The 19,284-nt window shown below is 40.6% G+C and overlaps 1 protein-coding gene across 1 annotated transcript in view; it reads right to left on the bottom strand.

Annotated features, from left to right (window-relative positions):
* Nucleotides 1-1,251: 1,251 nt before the first annotated feature.
* LOC124722821 (molybdenum cofactor biosynthesis protein 1-like) overlaps nucleotides 1,252-19,284 on the bottom strand; it is a 43,464-nt gene continuing 25,431 nt past the window's right edge. The window contains exons 5-7 of the mRNA XM_047247946.1: nucleotides 12,149-12,294; nucleotides 3,368-3,453; nucleotides 1,252-1,454 (exon numbers count right to left, since the gene is read on the bottom strand). Coding sequence (XP_047103902.1) covers nucleotides 1,252-1,454; nucleotides 3,368-3,453; nucleotides 12,149-12,294 — 435 coding nt within the window. The remainder of the gene's footprint in view (nucleotides 1,455-3,367; nucleotides 3,454-12,148; nucleotides 12,295-19,284) is intronic.

A 19,284-nucleotide genomic window follows, 5' to 3' on the forward strand; every position in this document is an offset into this window, starting at 1 on the left:
ATCTCCCTTATTTGGCAGCAGGAAAAAAACAGGAGTTTTAATTTTATTACCTACTCTTTTTAATAAAAAATAAACTACTGAACAAAATTATGAAACAAATCTAGAGATTACTCAAAGGAACGAAAAGTCTGTCTAGAGGAACTCTCAAGAAAAGTAAAAAAAAAAAACTTTTTAAGTTATGGACATAGAAGTTCTAGGATGCTTCATTAGAGTTTATTTTTTGGTAACGAAGTCACAAATGTTTTTTTTTTTTTTTTTTTGTTTTTTTGCTTGAGAAACTATTGCTGCAACAATACATCTCCAATGTTGAAATCAAACTATTTCAGGATAAATCGTCTCCTCCTGTTGGCTGATGTACTCCAGGGCAGTTTGGATCACTTTGTAACAGAATGTGTGAGGAATATTTTTCTCTGATTCATCATCCGAAACATAGTCTTCTGACGCTTTATGATCAGTCACATTTTGGACGATTTCATGCTCAGTCACATGAAAAAATGCCATTTTCCATCCACTCTTCAATGTCTCTGAAGTGTGTGTCTTTACAACCAGCTTCTCCAGTAAATTCACCAAAATTATGTCAGCTTGAGTTTCGGTGTTGCCTCCTCCTTCCCACCACTTAGGTTGCCTTACGATCTAAGAGTTTTTTCCAAGACCTAACAAGAGGAAGTGGAGGAATTAGACTCCAAGCTTCAGCAATCAATGAATGACACTTAAAACATCGATTTTTTAAGAGCTTCCACAAAATCATCTGCAGCATCAATCACATCTATTAAGTATTCCAGCATCTTGCGTCTGTAATGTTTTTCCATCGCCTCAAGAATGCCTTGGTCCATCGGTTGACATAGAGATGTGACATTTTGTGGGAGAAATACAACTTTGATATCCCCATCTTGCAGATCACCTGGGTGAGAAGGAGCATTGTCCACAAGAAGTAGCGCTTTTCAAGGAAGTCCATTTCCTGCCATGTAATTTACTACAGCTGGAACAAACTCTGCCTGGAACCACTCTCTGAAGATGGCACTGTTCATACATGCCTTAAGACTGATTCGTGTACCTCAGTGGCAAAGCTGGTTGGTTGGTGTCTAAATGCTCTTGGTGTTTTGGATTTGCCAATTAAAGTAAAACACAGTTTATGATTGCCAGTGGCATTACCGCAAGCAAGGACAATAAATATATCTTTGATTTTTTTGGATCCGGAAGCCATTTCTTCTTCTTTAGAGGCAAGGGTTTTCGTTAGCAGGATTTTGTAATTCAACCCAATTTCATCACATTTGTAAAGTTGATTGCCAGTATAACCTCCTTTGTCAATGATTGTGTGCAGTTTCTTCTTAAAATCAGCATAGCAGCTTCATCCCCAGATAATGATTTGGCACTGATGGCAATTTCATGGATGCCATGCCGCTTCTTGAAACGATCCTGCCGGCCATTACTTCCGAGGAATTCTTGCTCCTTTCCTTCAATCAGCTCATCAGCTCATTTTGACAAAGTAGAGGACCTGAAACTGACACACCTTTGGCTCTTATTTATTCGTGCCACAAAAATAATGCCTCTTCTAACTGAGGATGTGCACCTTTTCTCATTGTTTTTCAAGATTTCACTGCGCTGCCCAATGTTTGGATGGAACAAAATTTTTCAATTCCTGATCGATTTGTCTTCCGATCAGTAATTGTACTCCTACTCTGCAGCCACTTCTGTGGGTGGCTCACCAGCATCAATTCTCTGCAAAGAGTGAAGCTCTTTTTCCAACAAGATCACATTCGTTTTATGTTTCATGCCCATAGTCACGTTCAGTGTTCTTTTTACAGACACTCGACTGAGTCCTTTATGGTTTTTGGCCCCTTTTATCTCTGGACACTTTAAGGCACATAGTGGGAGCACAAAACCTCAAATCAGAAACACACAGATGCACAACTTGACAACACTCGAGATGCACTAGACAAACTTTTGACTTTTGAAACAAGGCTGTGGCAGCCATCAAATGAAAGCATTCAATACATCTATGCCATTTCCTCTGTTCTACCCAAGCCCATGTGGCAACACAACAGGGTGTTGTACGTTCACTGTTAAACACTCAGCTTTGATGTACCGACAACAAGTGGAAAGTGTTAGGCGGCGCACTCTAATTGTCGGTTTCGACAGGGCTATGTTGCGTTGCATAGAACAATACTGTATGTACTGTACTTACAAGGAGTTCCAATAGATGGCAGAGGCATGAAACCATGCAATACAAATAAGAAACACACTAGAGCTTCAACCAACACACGCACGAATTGACGATACTTGGACTTTTGACATGCACCAGTGCACTGATTAGCAGTAGATTGCCAAAAAACACCAGCAAATACTTGGCTCCAGGTGCACGCAAATTAAAACTTGTCAAGTGTCAATCTAGCTAGCCAAAAGTGTAGCTGCACGAGAGTTTACTGTACTTGTTCTCAGATGGCAGTCACAGACGTGAACAGGTTACAATGTACTCAGTACACTACACAGTGATGCTCCCTTGTAGTGGTCTGATGTAGTCAACTGGAACATTGATGATGAGTATGCCCTTACTTTCCAACATCAGGCCACTGTCAGATCCAAATACTCCAAAAATACAGATGTTGCAAGGTTTAACCAGGCGACCAAATGGACATCCACAATGAGGTTTCTTTCAAACTCTCATCAGATAATGCTGTCTCACACCAATATGCAGCACCTTCATATCCTCCAGAGTGATGATTCAACATCTGACGCTATTCGCATCCCTTATATACCACACAATGCTTGCTAAACAGCAATAAAAACAAAGAACACTAATGAATAATGAAGGAAAAGACAGCCTGTTACTTACCATAAAGAAGATACCTTAGGCTGCAGATGGGCAGAATTAAAAGACACTTACATAAAGCTTTCAGCCACAGCCTTCATCAGTAAGTAGTAATCTGTCTTTTCCAACATTGTTGATATTCCTACTGGAGTTTCCATTGTTTCAAGGACACTGATGCTTTTCTGTGAGTGTTTCCTTTATGATGTTTTCTGCATTTTAGCTTTTTTTTAAAAAAGAAAAAAAAAAAGAAAGAAAGAAAGAAAGAAAAAAAGATTTGTTGCTGGAAAACTTCTGAAGTCCAATAAAGGAGTTACAACAGCCATATATGGTTATCTGGTGGACCTTGCAGAACCAAATTCTAGGGCTGAAATGTACTGTTGACCAATGGGCATTAATCAGAATGAATACTAAATAAAAAATTAAATCCAATTTTACACAAAAAACACAGGTTCTATCACTGTTGTTTTTCATTCTATTTTGCTCTTATGTTTGCTATGACTTGTTAAGCAGAAATTTTCTTTCTATCTATAGAGTTACATTTGCTGTAATGTATCTTACCTGCATGTTGTTTCTTCTTTCTTCTCACTGCTGCCCCAATCATGGCAAGCAAGTCATCCTCACTGCATTTGCTTCGTATTGCATCTCTGAAACAACAGTTAAAACACCCGTTAAACAGTACCAGGCAATTACCACACAGTGAAATGTTGGTACACTAAAAAGGAAGAAAAACTTTGCAGATATCTTCAACAGTAATCCTGTAGTCTGCAGTAGGCAACAGCAGGATAACAAACCCACTGGACAAAATGGGAAAGTCATGATAGAAGTTACTTTTATTTTTATAAATAAACAAGTATCTTACACAAATGCTCAAGAGTATACGTAAGATCTCGGGCTGAAGAGGTGGAGCAGAAAGTGACATTAGTTTTGTTGAAGAGGGAGTAGTGGAACACAGCACAATTTCTTGCAAAATGAAGCCAAATTTATTGATAAACTGTTAATTAATTGCCAAGCTCACTAATGTGACCATTTTACAACAGGTACTTACTGCTTGGAGTATATGTGAATTTTCAGGCTTGCCTGATAGATCTGTTGCTAAAACACTTTGGGTTCCCCACCAGATAACATTATGCAAGTCCCTCCCTCAATATTTCAGTGACACAACGTTTTGGCATCTTCAGGTGGTGGTGATTTCCACTATCACTGCTGCAAGATGCAACTGGCAATTTCCACGTGACAGCTTTGAAATTTATCATGTGGATGACTATGACCATCATATTTAGAATTCAGAGGATTTCATAGAATACCTGAAGATGCTTAAACTAGAACTTTCAGATCTTTTAGTTAGCTCAAATGTTGTATCATTACTTACAAAAGTGCCCCTGCAGCCCTCATTAGAGGTTATTAGCAGCAAGTTTGAGAAAGAAATTGTGGTGCTGTTTAAACATGTGCATACCTCATCCTATTTCTTATGTAACACCAACTACTTTGATCAAGTGGACAGTGTTCCCATGGGAGATCCTCTATTTCCCTTAGTAAATATCCAACATTCCTCCTTCTGGCAGAATGCTGAAGAGACATTTGTGGTGTGGCCCACATAATACAGACACTACCTATGTTCCTGCAGCATTTGCACTCGCTCCATCTGAATATTCAGTTCACTGTGGAAGTACAAAAAGATAGCAGCTTACCATTCCTGGATGTCACGGTTAGAAGAAAATCTGACAGAACACTGGGGCATAGTCTCTACTGAAAACTGATACACGCAGAGTTATATTTGCGGTCCAAAAGTTGCCGTCACCCTGCACAATGTGGTAGTGTCTTACACTCCCTGGCACATAGAGCACACGTGATCTCAGATACCGACAGTCTGCCTGGTGAACTGTAACACCTAAGAACAGTGTTCCAGCAGAATGTTTATTCTTGTAAACAGATTTGAAATGTGTTCTGAGCAAAGCAAGTTCAGTGTAGGGATGTAAATGAAGATACTTAGACAAGCACTGCAAATGGCTTTTTTGCCATATTTCAGTGGCATGTTTTCAAAAATAGGAAGAATCGCTAAGAGAAACAGAATCAAGTGTGTTTTTCGTCTACCAGCAAAACTAAGGAATTGTTTGTGTTCAGTTAAAGACAATCTTGACCTTAGAAAACACAGATCATATATAAGATCTGATGCCATTATGGGAAATCTTATATAGGGCAGACACCTCACATTGTGCAAGAACACTGCGTTCAACAGCGCTGACAAAAATGCCACCCAGTAAATTAGTGGTAGCAGAGCACTGCCTGAATACAGGGCACCACACGTTTCCCAAGAGGACTGACATTTTATCCTCAGCATCATCACTCTAGGATTGTGTTTTTAAGAATGAGGCATGTATCCATACGATGGGCAATCTTACCAACAGGAATATGGAATTTTGATTAAGCACCTTGCAGAGAGTTAATTCAGCTTTTAACCACACGAGTGTCCAGCATTGCAGTCATTGCCCACAACACATAAGCAGAAGGCTACTATGAATGGAATTTCCATCCAACTGGGAGTGCCTGTCCACACATTCGTACTCCTGCTTCTAGCCTGACAAATTTCAATTCTGCTGTGCGAATATCACCAGCCACATCTTGCAGCAGTGATGACAGGACCCACCACTACCTGAAGATGATGAACAGTTGTGTTGGTGAAATATTGTGAGGCTTGCACAAAATTATTCAGTGGCAAATCTGAGAAGATTTGTATACTTTATTTTTCTGTGACGGAGGTAATGTGCAGCAAAATGTCATAACTTTCTGCATTTGCCTTTTTGTACATTTCAAAATACCCCAAAAATTGGTGAGAAACACTGAACATATGACGTAACCAGATGACATACCCCACAGCATGTGCAGCAGTTGGGGTTGAGTGTAAAGGAATGATTGAGCAGTGCAATACTTTCATTTGAGCAAATTTCGAAAACATTTTGTAAATATGATCTGTTGTAAATGTAGATGTTACAAAATTATTGTCCCTGCTGTAATCAGGCAAAAGCAGTTCTGATTTTGTGTTTTTTGCTTCTGTCCCTTCTCTTTTTGTTTACAGACATTAGTTAGTAAAGAAAACATAGGTCATTTAATGGCGATGATGCTATTCTGAAGTTTATACTCATCTACTTGTTATGCAATATGGTAGGTTTTCATTGTACTGTACTTTGCAAGAAATCAAGGAAACTGCAAGACCGGTAAATAAAATAATAAACTTCAATATAAATACATAATTGTTTAACACAATGAAAAAATACTGCCTGCCAGATGCAAGACTCAAATCCTGAACACCATCACTAAAGTCGCACATGTGTGTCGGTAGCCACAATGATATGAATACTTGACTTGGGTTGGGATGATCAAGTGTGAAAGACCGAGAGGCTCAACCACTGCAAGCATGGCAAGGTACATCATCTGGTGACATTTGTCATTCGCTTTTGACACATTTCCCAACATTTGTATCGTATCCAACATTTATGATCCCATGTGTCTTGTATTAAATTACTTGTCTCAGGGTCATCTACAGTGCTTTGGAGGTTTTTAAATGTTAATACGCATCATCCTGTCTGTGTGTGTGTGTGTTTATATATACGAAACAAATACTAACAAAGAGATAGAGGGCCTGACCAGTACTTACCTCAGCTCAGTACAGCCGATAGATACACAAAACAGAACAGAAAATTGACGTATCCTAGCTTTCGGAACTTCGTTCCTTCATCAGGGAGGAGAGAGGGGAAAAAAGGGGAAGAAGGGAAAGTGGATTCAGTTATTCACAACCCAGGTTATGAAGCAACAGGGGAAAGGTAAACAGGAAGGGTAGCAAAGATGGAGGCATGGATGTCAGAGGGAAGCCAAGGTGGCTGTAATTACTGTGCCAGCTTCAAACCAAGGAGGATGAATACAGAAGTAAAGAGGCACATAGTATAAAGATAAACACAACTATGTAGGATGAAAAGATGCATGAATGGCTAAAAAGGAAAGGGAAAGAGGAGAAGACTAAAGAGTAAATGGGAGTGAGGTTGGTTAACGTAGGTTCAGTCCAGGGGGATGGCGGGATGAAAGGATGTGTTGGAGTGCAAGTTCCCATCTCCGCAGTTCCAAGGTACTGGTGTTGGGCGGGAGAAGCCAAATGGCACATATGGTGTAGCAGGTTCCTAGGTCCCTAGAATTATGCTGGAGAGCATGCTCCGCTACTGGGTATTGGACATCTCCTAGGCGGACAGTTCGTCTGTGCCCATTCATGCGCTCAGCCAGTTTAGTTGTCGTCATACCAATGAAAAAGGCTGTGCAGTGCAGGTATGTCAGTTGATAAATGACGTGTTGTCTCACATGTGGCCCTGCCTTGAGTTGTGTATGTTTTACCAGTAGCGGGGCTGGAGTAGTTGGTTGTGGGGGGATGCATGGGGCAGGTTTTGCATCGTGGTTGGTTACAGGGGTAGGAACCGCTGGGTAGAGAAGGTGGTCTGGGAATATTGTAGGGTTTGACAAGGATGTTACGGAGGTTAGGGGGTCGGCAAAAGGCAACTCTGGGTGGTGTGGGGAGAATATTGTCAAGGGATGATCTCATTTCAGGGCTTGACTTGAGAAATTCATATCCGTGGCGGAGTAATTAGTTGATGTATTCGAGGCCAGGATAATATTGGGTGACAAGGGGGATGCTTCTGTGTGGTCTGGGGGTAGTAACATTGTTGTTGGGTGGGGAGGAATGTATTGCTTGGGAGATCTGTTTGTGGACAAGGTCTGCAGGATAGTAGTGGGAGAGGAAAGCACTGATATATAATATAATACAGGGAAACATTCCAAATGGGAAAAATATATCTAAAAACAAAGATGATGTAACTTACCAAACGAAAGCGTTGGTATGTTGATAGATACACAAACAAACACACACACAAAATTCAAGCTTTCGCAACCCACAGTTGCTTCATCAGGAAAGAGGGAAGGAGAGGGAAAGACGAAAGGATGTGGGTTTTAAGGGAGAGGGTAAGGAGTCATTCCAATCCTGGGAGTGGAAAGATTTACCTTAGGGGGGAAAAAGGACAGGTATACACTCGCACCCACACACACACACACACACACACATATATCCATCCGCACATATACAGACACAAGCAGGGTATATGTGCGGATGGATATGTGTGTATGTGTGTGTGTGTGTGTGTGTGTGTGTGTGTGTGTGTGTGTCTGTTTTGTGTGTGTGTGTGTGTGTGTGTGTGTGTGTGTGTGTGTGTGTGGCATACTGATCTGAACTATGCAGCCTTCAAATGGAAGTTTTTTTGATCATTCTTTATTTTGCTCCCTGCCACCTTGGCAATATGTACCGCAAATCATCAGACAGACGACCTTCCTGCATGCTTCGAGCATCCCCTGGTGCTGTTCCGAACCAATGCTAATCTTTGTAAGTGTGACGAGCAGTGTGCAGATTGCATGTTTGTATCCCACAAAGAGGTGACAGTTCCCAGTGGCATGAATGGTTACTGTTTATTGACTGTCACTGAGTTGGTGAGTCATTTGCTACATTGTGGCCCACCTGTTCGCTGCTAAAGCCATGCTAGTCAGTGGTAACCCCTGTCAATGATATCCTGTTGCCCATAGCAGTTCACTCTGCTGACTGTGGTAGTATTTTCCTTGAATAAATCTGCTTACAGTACACCTTTGACACTGTGGTACAAGAAAGCCCAATGACTACACACCCTTATAGAATAAGTGTCTCGAGCCATGGGTACCCACGATATGGCAGTGATAAAATCACCCTGTGTTCAACTGTCACACTGCAGCTGTAAGCTGCACCTCCTTTTTCAGAATACTCAGGTTTATTAATTTGAAGTAAATCAGATTTTTGAAGGAAGATTTAACAAAAAGAGCACATCCAGGAAAGGATGAAAGCATGTCTAATTAACTGGAACACAAAATTAATAATTAGTGGTGACAAAGATCCTCTGCAATAAAAAATAATGTCCACTGACTTCATGTATTAGTCTTCAAGTGACAGAATATATGTAACTGTGTCCTTCTTTAAATATTTACATATTAAACAATGGAAATTCCAGGTAGGAATATCAACAGTGCAGGGAAAGATAGATCACTATTTACCGTAAAGAAAACAAAGTTGCACACAGGCACAACACACAAGCAAGCCTACCGCACGCGCACGCATGCACGCACACACACACAGAGAAAAAAAAAAAAAAACTGCCAAGTCCAGCAGCTAGGGGCAAGCTGCTGGAGTTGACAGTCATATGTGTGTGACATGTGCTTGCCTGTGTGTATGAATGTGTGTGTTTCTCTGTATCTCTTTTGCTGATGAAGGCTGTGGCCGAAAGCTTTATGTAAGTGCCTCTATAATTGTGCTTGTCTACAATGTAACATGTCTCCTTTACAGTAAGCAGCAATCTATGTTTTCCTATATTTTTCATTTACACAGATGTAATTAACAAATCAGAGTCTATTTATTCCAGAGAAGTGACAGTTTGTTCATGACAGTTCAGCACAAATCTGATTTTTTATATAGAGCAAGACTACCTATAAATTATTCTGTGTGCCAGTGTTCATGCTGACTATAGGGATTCACACTGATCATGTGTAATTTGACATCTGGTCCTGTAAACTTACTTCTGCTCAACGTGAAAAATTCTCCAATCCACGTTTTGTAATTAACCTTAACATATCAAATAATGCACTCTTCAATATAACTGCTTATTGTCCACTTCCCATCACTCTATTCCCACTGTCAACCCAGCTGACCTCTACTTCTAATCCAAAAACCATGGTTGACTCAATGTTTGCTATTGCAAGCTATTGCTATTGCAACACATAAGTGCCAGAGGCACCAGTAATGATATATAATTAAAAATACTAGAAAGTAAGGCTCACCGGTTAGTTCATGCTAAGACAAACACTACAAGTGTCTAAGACACTGCGCTCTCACACAACAAGTACGAGGTCTGAATACATTCCAGTTACGATACACTAAACTATTTCATTCACGTTGGAAATATACATACTCTCTCCCCAATAAACAGAATAGTTATAACTCAATTGTTCACAAGTGTATATTATGACTCTTGCCACAGCTATGCAGTCAGTATGCCACAGGCGTGCCATAGAAAGGGATCAGGTTCAATTCCTTGTAGAGCTGGGAAATTCTGCTCGGTGGACAGACTGGAATAGGGTACACTCTGCTTGTAGTTCCAGCTGAGGAGCTACTCAAGTGAGAAGTAGTGTCTTCAACTTCTGGAAGTTGATAACAGCCTGGAGAGTTGTGTACTGATCCCCTAACTCTCCATAGATATATAGTAGAGGACATCTCTCGAAGAGCATTGCGTGGTCTTCTGGGCCCAATGCAGAGTTCCTTTATCAATGTATATTGTATATCACCACTTGTACACACTCATCAGCACAGTACCATTTTGTCTCTTCACGTGGCAAATTTTTATTCCCTTGTTTCCAGATCAACATTTTTCCTCTTCTTCTTCTTCTTCTTTTTTTTTCTTACTATCATTTCTTGTACCACACATATTCCACATGGTTTATGCTCACTGCTTCAATGATACTGCCCATCCTTCTCTAGTGTGCGAGTTGTCTCTGCTTTCCTGCGTGTTTGTTGGTTTAAACACCCTTGTTTCAAAAGAGAGTGACAGCTTAGATACAGTCTTGTCAACATTTTGTATTTTTATTTAGCAATTATTGTTTGAGCCTTATAGGCGAATGTCACAAGATATTGTCAACCACTGCATTCACTAGATTGGAATGGGGTTCATGGTAACTTATCAATTCATTTTTTAAGTTGCTGTTATCTTTTTCATCCTATCTTGGACTAGCTTTTCCATACTCCCACTCTCTTTTACGTAGCCAAACAGTTATCTGCCCTTGCAAACTTGCTCCTTTACTACCAAGTTAACTAATACTGGGCAGCCTAACAGAAGTTCCAATATCCAGTCTTTCACCACAGTTCACCTACACACACTTTTCACTCACTGATTTTCTTTTTTCAATGTCATAAATATTTTGCTTTCACAGACTGCTGTGCTTTGAACATAAAATTGTAGGAACATCTGCCTCACATGTCAGTCTCTTTTTTTTAATTATTTATTAAAGAATATGTTCCTTGCTTATTCCTATCTGCTTCTGATACATTTCCATTCTCATTTTTATTTTGTTTTGATCCATTTCTTTTTTCTTTGATAGACAAGTCAAACAACAATGGCAATATGTTGCAGCCCCCTGTGTTTCACCCTACTTACTACGAACTTACTTTTCTTAGCTTCCACTTTTATTAGTCATTTGGTTTTTAAGATACTTAAATTAGTTGTTTGACCCTGTATTTTTATATCTTATTTTACCTTGGGTTGATAAAGGATTCCTGGTATGCTCACAAAGAGAGAGCTGATTCTTCCCGCCCCCCACCCCCCTTACCTTGTCCTGAAACAAACTTATCGCCAAGTATCTTGCAGTATTTTACCTATTATTAATCTCTTAGTCTAGTCATCAATTTAAAAGTGTCAGTTGTTGGTCCCATTGTCTAATAATTTGTACATTTATACACATGAAGTTCCAATTTTTATTTGGAACATATAGACTCTGATAATCATGAATCACAGTTCAAATGGCTCTGGGCACTATGGGACTTAACATCTGAGCCAAGGCAGGATTCAAACCTGCGACCGTAGCAGTCGCGCGGTTCTGGACTGAAGTGCCTAGAACCGCTCGGCAACAGTGGCTGGCAAATCATAGTTACCATCACATGGACAGAAATACTGTGTTAACTTTATTAAAACCTAGGGACATAGCTAAAAATGTCTTTACATAATTTCCAGTTCTGATTACTTTCCTTTAATTTAATCTCACAAATAGGTTAGTGTAACATGATGTTGACAGAGGCAAATTATATATACTCACAAATTATTTAGCTAGAGGTATCTGGTTTGTATGTCTGGGAGGGAGGAGGGTGCAAGCTGAAAACTTCAAGAAAAGATAACTCATTTCATACCTGCTGGATTTAACTGCAGTTTATCTCTTCCATATACCAACCACATACCTAATGTGCATGGCAAACAGTTTGAAAGTATTATTCTATACTCAGCATTTGGAACTATCAGTTCCTTCATGAGAGAGGAAAGAGGGATAAGTTCCTGAAGGTCTGAAAGGTCACTCGGACTCCACGACTAATGTGAGGACAAGAGGAACGCATGTGTCTATAAGAAGTTTTAGAATTTCACCTCCTGAAGGTAAAATACTGATCAGTCTGTCAGTCTTCTAGTAATTTTATGGTTTCCTCGCATGAATTTTCACTTGGACATGATTATTCTATGTTTCATCACTCACCTGAGAGATATCTCTGAATTCCCAAAGAGACACACCTCCAAATTGCCATCAGCTGTTATCCGTAAATGGTTGCATGTGCCACAGAAGTGTTCACTCATTGAGGTAATAAATCCCACGCATCCCTTGAAGCCCGGGACATGGTATGCCTGCAAAAAGAAATTGTAAGAAAATAGCTACTGCTGTTGTGAAAATACTATAAATGTGTTGCCCACCAAGTGGAGGAAGGAGAAAACGTGCATTAAGGGGAGTTTGAACACCCAATCCTGACAATGTTAAATTTAGTGACTTAACTTCCCCGTATTTCAGGAACAACTGTAGCCATTGACAAGAAACTTTTACAGGACATTAAACTATATGTTCTGAGTCTTACAATAATTGAATTTCAGCCACTGCTTTTGGAAATACAATTTTTTAATTACACAGTTAAAATTTTGTGTACTTTTTTGTATGTTATTCTAAATCATTTTATTTATACATAACATTATGTTCTTCTTTTAGTTCAGAAGACTCAGGATACATATGTTATTACTCCCTGAAAATTTGAATTCGCTACTCGAAGTAGTTTCTGAGATTTAGGGAAAAGTGCAAGAGAAAATGTAAATTTTCAGGAAGAGTTTTTAAAGTTTTAATACACTGTAACTCAATATATGCTTAACATTTTATTTTTAGTCACTCAGAAGCACCCTGCACCATACTGTATATCATCCTCTTGATCTTTTTTTAAGTTTTTTCTTGTTTTCTTCTTTCTGGACTCCATAGTGGCCAACTGTGCTGCATACTCTGCTTTACCAGTGCAAACCTTGTCCATCCATTCAAATTCTCTGATGCAGTTTGCTCCAGAATTAATTCCCATATGTTGTAGCACTTTCACGCTACCAATGTTGCCATCATTAAAAGCAATAACAGCATGACTGACCCCCACTTTAGTGTCTTCATTACAAGAAAATCATTTTTTGGTCTACATCTACATCTACATCCATACTCCTCAAGCCACCTGACGGTGTAGGGTACCTTGAGTACCTCTATTGGTTCTCCCTTCTATTCCAGTCTCGTATTGTTCGTGGAAAGAAGAATTGTCGGTATGCCTCTGTGCGGGCTCTAATCTCTCTCATTTTATCCTCATGGTCTCTTCGCGAGATATACGTAGGAGGGAGCAATATACTGCTTGACTCCTCGGTGTAGGTATGTTCTCGAAACTTCAACAAAAGCCCGTACCGAGCTACTGAGCGTCTCTCCCGCAGAGTCTTCCACTGGAGTTTATCTAACATCTCCGTAATGCTTTCATGATTACTAAATGATCCTATAACGAAGCATGCTGCTCTCTGTTTGATCTTCTCTATCTCTTCTATCAACCCTATCTGATACGGACCCCACACTGCTGAGCAGTATTCAAACAGTGGGCGAACAAGTGTACTGTAACCTAATTCCTTTGTTTTCGGATTGCATTTCCTTAGGATTCTTTCAATGAATCTCAGTCTGACATCTGATTTACCGACGATCAACTTTATATGATCATTCCATTTTAAATCACTCCTAATGCATACTCCCAGATAATTTATGGAATTAACTGCTTCCAATTGCTGACCTGCTATATTGTAGCTAAATGATATGGGATCTTTCTTTCTATGTATTCGCAGCACATTACACTTGTCTACATTGAGATTCAATTGCCATTCCCTGCACCATGCATCAATTCGGTGCAGATCATCCTGCATATCAGTACAATTTTCCATTGTTGCAACCTCTCGATATACCACAACATCATCCGCAAAAAGCTTCAGTGAACTTCCGATGTCATTCACAAGGTCATTTGTGTATATTGTGAATAGCAACGGTCCTACGACACTCCCCTGCAGCACACCTGAAATCACTCTTACTTCGGAAGACTTCTCTCCATTGAGAATGACATGCTGCGTTCTGTTATCTAGCAACTCTTCAATCCAATCACGTAATTGGTCTGATAGTCCATATGCTCTTACTTTGTTCATTAAACGATTGCGGGGAACTGTATCGAACGCCTTGCGGAAGTCAAGAAACACAGCATCTACGTGGGAACCCGTGTCTATGGCCCTCTGAGTCTCGTGGACGAATAACGCGAGCTGGGTTTCACACAATCGTCTTTTTCGAAACCCATGCTGATTCCTACAGAGTAGATTTCTAGTTTACAGAAAAGTCATAATACTCGAACATAATACATGTTCTAAAATTCTACTACTGATTGACGTTAGAGATATAGGTCTATAGTTCTGCACATCTGTTCGACGTCCCTTCTTGAAAACAGGGATGACCTGTGCCCTTTTCCAATTCTTTGGAACGCTACACTCTTGTAGAGACCTACGGTACACTGCTGCAAGAATGGGGGCAAGTTCCTTCACATACTCTGTGTAAAATTGAACTGGTATCCCATCAGGTCCAGCGGCCTTTCCTCTTTTGAGTGATTTTAATTGTTTATCTATCCCTCGGTCATCTATTTCAATATCTACCATTTTGTCATCTGTGCGACAATCTAGAGAAGGAACTACAGTGCAGTCTTCCTCTGTGAAACAGCTTTGGAAAAAGACATTTAGTATTTCGGCCTTTAGTCCATCATCCTCTGTTTCAGTACCTTTTTGGTCACAGAGTGTCTGGACATTTTGTTTTGATCCACCTACCGCTTTCACATAAGAGCAAAATTTCTTAGGATTTTCTGCCAAGTCAGTACATAGAACTTTACTTTCGAATTCATTTAACGCCTCTCGCATGGCCCTCCTCACATTACATTTCGCTTCGCGTAATTTTTGTTTGTCTGCAAGGTGTTGGCTATGTTTATGTTTGCTGTGAAGTTCCCTTTGCTTCCGCAGCAGTTTTCTAACTCGGTTGTTGTACCACGCTGGCGTCTTTCCATCTCTTACGATCTTGCTTGGCACATACTCATCTAACGCATATTGTACGATGGTTTTGATCTTTGTCCACTGATCCTCTACACCATCTGTACTTAAAACAAAACTTTTGTGTTGAGCCATCAGGTACTCTGAAATCTGATTTTTGTCACTTTTGCTAACCAGAAAAATCTTCGTACCTTTTTTAATATTTCTATTTACGGCTGAAATCATCGATGCAGTAACCGCTTTATGATCACTGATTCCCTGTTCTGCGTTAACTGTTTCAAATAGTTCGGGTCTGTTTGTCACTAGAAGGTCTAATATGTTATCACCACGAGTCGGTTCTCTGTTTAACTGCTCAAGGTAGTTTTCAGATAAAGCTCTTAAAAAATTTCACTGGATTCTTTGTCCCTGCCACCCGTTATGAAAGTTTGAGTCTCCCAGTCTATATCCGGCAAATTAAAATTTCCACCCAGAACTATAACATGTTGGGAAAATCTACTCAAAATATTTTCCAAATTATCCTTCAGGTGCTCAGCCACAACAGCTGCTGAGCCAGGGGGCCTATAGAGACATCCAATTACCATGTCTGAGCCTGCTTTAACCGTGACCTTCACCCAAATTATTTCACATTTTGGATCTCCGTCAATTTCCTTCGATACTATTGCACTTCTTATCACTTTAAACATGCCTCCCCCTTCACTGTCCAGCCTGTCTCTCCGGTATACATTCCAATCTGAGTTTAGAATTTCATACTGTTTACATCTGGTTTCAGCCAACTTTCTGTCCCTAGTACTACGTGGGCATTGTGACCGCTTATTAATGAGAGCAGTTCTGGGACCTTTCTATAGATGCTCCTGCAGTTTACTATTAGCATATTAGTATTGTTATTCCCTGTTGCATTTTGTCTACTCCTACCTTGCTGCATCTCAGGAGGTGTCTTGTCGGGCCTAGGGAGGGAATTCTCTAACCTAAAAACCCACATGTGCACTCCACATATACTCTGCTACCCTTGTAGCCACTTCCTGCATGTAGTGCACGCGTGACCTATTCAGGGGGACCCTACATTTCGCCACCCGATAGCGGAGGTCGAGAAATTTGCACCCCAGATCTCCGCAGAATCGTCTGAGTCCCTGGTTCAAGCCTTCCACTCGGCTCCAAACCAGAGGACCACCACTATTGGTTCTGGGAATGATACTACAAATAGCTAGCTCAGATTCCACCCCGCGAGGCTTTCCGCCTTCAACAACTCCGCTAACCGCCTGTACGAACTGAGGATGACCTCTGAACCCAGACGGCAGGAGTCATTGGTGCCGACATGAGCAACAATTTGCAGTCGGGTGCACCCAGTGTTCTCTATCACTGCCGGCACGGCCTCCTCCACATCTCAGATGAGACCCCCGGCAAGCAGACAGAGTGAACACTGACCTTCTTCCCCGACCTTTTCGCTATTTCCCTAAGGGGCTCCATCACCCGCCTAACGTTGGAGCTCCCAATAACTAATAAACCCCTCCCCCCATGTGCCTGCTCGGACCTTGCTGAAGGAGTGGCCACATGTCCACTCACAGGCAGAACGGGCGATGCCACACGGCCAGCCTCCACACTGACCCTCCGCCTCGTGCGCCGCGAACGCCGCTGAACCCGCCACTCCCCTTGGGAAGAGGTACCCGCAAAGATGTGTCAACAGCAGGGTCAGTGGGTGAAGCATGTAACACCTGGGGTGTACCATGCAATGCACCAGACTCCCCACTGCCACTACACTCCGAGGCAGCAGCCAGAAGACGGCTAACCACGGCCATCAACACGTTCAGCTGTTCGCGAACAGTGGCCAGCTCCTCCTGTGTCCGTACACAGCAGTCTCACATCCTATCCATCCTAAGAAATCAATTTACTGTAGAGAGTTAATCAACTTATAACTAGACTGCTAATTCACTAAAGGCGGCTGATAGTTGACTAAATTGTGGTTACTAGATACTTCCTGTAGAAAACAATGAAAATAGCACTACCTGTCTCTGGACTGTATTCAAAACAAACACTAGCACTACTGGCACTATGGCTGACTAAACGGACTCTCTCTGACTGTATTCAAAACAAACACAAAATCTATGGAACACTATTACTAGCACTCGACAATTAAAGCTTCCTAAAAGCAAAAACACACGGAAGAAGAAGTGACAAGTAAGAAAAATAGAGTTAATACTTAAACTAGCGTAGCTTGCTGCACAGCAGACGTGACGCAGACGGCAGTTACGATGACATTGACACTATAAGATTATTGAACGACTCATTGGGATTTTGAGTCTGACAATGCAGACACTTCTTCAATAATTCAGGATTGCCAGGTCTCTGTAAACAGGTTTTATGATATCCACAACTGCTGCTGGGATAGAATGTTTATGGCTGTATGACCTGTTTGAGTACTGGGCATTGCGGTAATTGCACCATGAACCAGATCCAGGAGGGCAAAGATGGTGTACTGGTTTATCATCAGCTGACAGTCTCTGGAAGAAGGTAGCCCATACTGCCTGCTTCATTTTCAACAAATCCTCAGTATTATTTCTAATGGCAATCTCATAATACTGTTGTAGTTCATCAATCATGTTGTCTGTCAGCCTGCTTCATATGGTCTTACCACCTGAAAGTGTCTTGTCTCTCAAACTTTGTTTCAACTTCCTATATCTGGTACCCATCCTCTTCTGGGCATGACCAACACATTCCATTTCTGTGACAAGCTTCTCACCATAAGGCTGAGTGGCTACTACACTGTTATATGCATTTGAGTCTGCATAACTTAAGAACTTAGTGTAACACACTCCCCTTTAGTTTACAGATCGATTATAAATTTCAACAGCTGCACGGGCCTCCGTACGACTAGTTGTCCTTCATAATTTCTTTCACAAATATGCCCATCTTCATTCCCTGATTTATACTTATAACAATGTTTGGTTAAAATCTGGAAATCTATTAGCTTTCCAGTATCCACACTGGTCACTGTAGCAACAGAATTCTTAGAACTGCATCTGCGCTTCTACCAAGTGCCCCAAAAGCTACTGATATGTCAATCATACCATCGTTTATTTCAGCAGCTTCATTTGCAGCACCCTTAATTGACTCACATGCAGCAGATTTCACAGCAGCTCCAATAAATCCTGCATACTTGTCCATTTTACAAAGTGGGCGTGGCATATACATCACGACACACATTGTTTCTGCTGCAGTGTGTCCTTTGCCAATAGCTCTCAATCCATAAAACCACCTAATATTTATTTTAAAATAATTATCTTTACACTTATCAGAACTCCAAAGTGAATGAGTATATTTACAACTGGCAGAATTAATGATAAGTTTCCTGGCTAGTCCATTTGATACCTCAATGTCTTCATGTAAACTAACTGGCCCTCCACATACATACAGCACACACATTCACATAACACCCCTGTTAGGATATGTAAATGTAGCAGAATATAACCTAACCTACCGTTTACATGAGTTTTGTTTTGAGATAACTGTGTTATCACTATGTTTCATTTTAATCTTCGAAGCACTAATGGGCGTTTCTCTAGATACTCATGAGTTTGCCAGTATTTCATTGTCTGTAACTTCACACACCACATGCTGAACACAATGTTTCTCTTTATTCAAAAATTTATTACCATGAAACCCACATTTCTTAAAAACACTTCATTTTGGAGTCATACTTTTTGAGGGATTTACCAGTCTATTCGTCACTTTTCCTCGGAAAAACGTTAGCACTTCGATATACAAAGCATGTTTATACTATGAAAAGATACGATACTATTTTTGACAGTGCTACCAATACAAACACATAATTTAACCTTTATAAAACAGCAATCCACAGCTTTCTACAGGGTGGTCCATTGATAGTGACCGGGTCAAATATCTCACGAAATAAGCATCAAATGAAAAAACTACAAAGAACGAAATTCGTCTAGCTTGAAGGGAGAAACCAGATAGCACTATGGTTGGCCTGCTAGATGGCGCTGCCATAGGTCAAACTCATATCAACTGCATTTTTTAAAAATAGGAATTCCCATTTTTTATTACATATTCATGTAGTACGTAAAGAAATATGAATGTTTTAGCTGGACCACTTTTTTTCGCTTTGTGATAGATGGGGCTGTAATAGTCAAAAATGGTTCAAATGGCTCTGAGCACTATGGGACTTAACTTCTGAGGTCATCAGTCCCCTAGAACTTAGAACTACTTAAACCTAACTAACCTAAGGACATCACACACATCCATGCCCGAGGCAGG

The sequence above is a fragment of the Schistocerca piceifrons genome, chromosome X (assembly GCF_021461385.2).
Source record: "Schistocerca piceifrons isolate TAMUIC-IGC-003096 chromosome X, iqSchPice1.1, whole genome shotgun sequence".
Classification (NCBI taxonomy): domain Eukaryota; kingdom Metazoa; phylum Arthropoda; class Insecta; order Orthoptera; family Acrididae; genus Schistocerca; species Schistocerca piceifrons.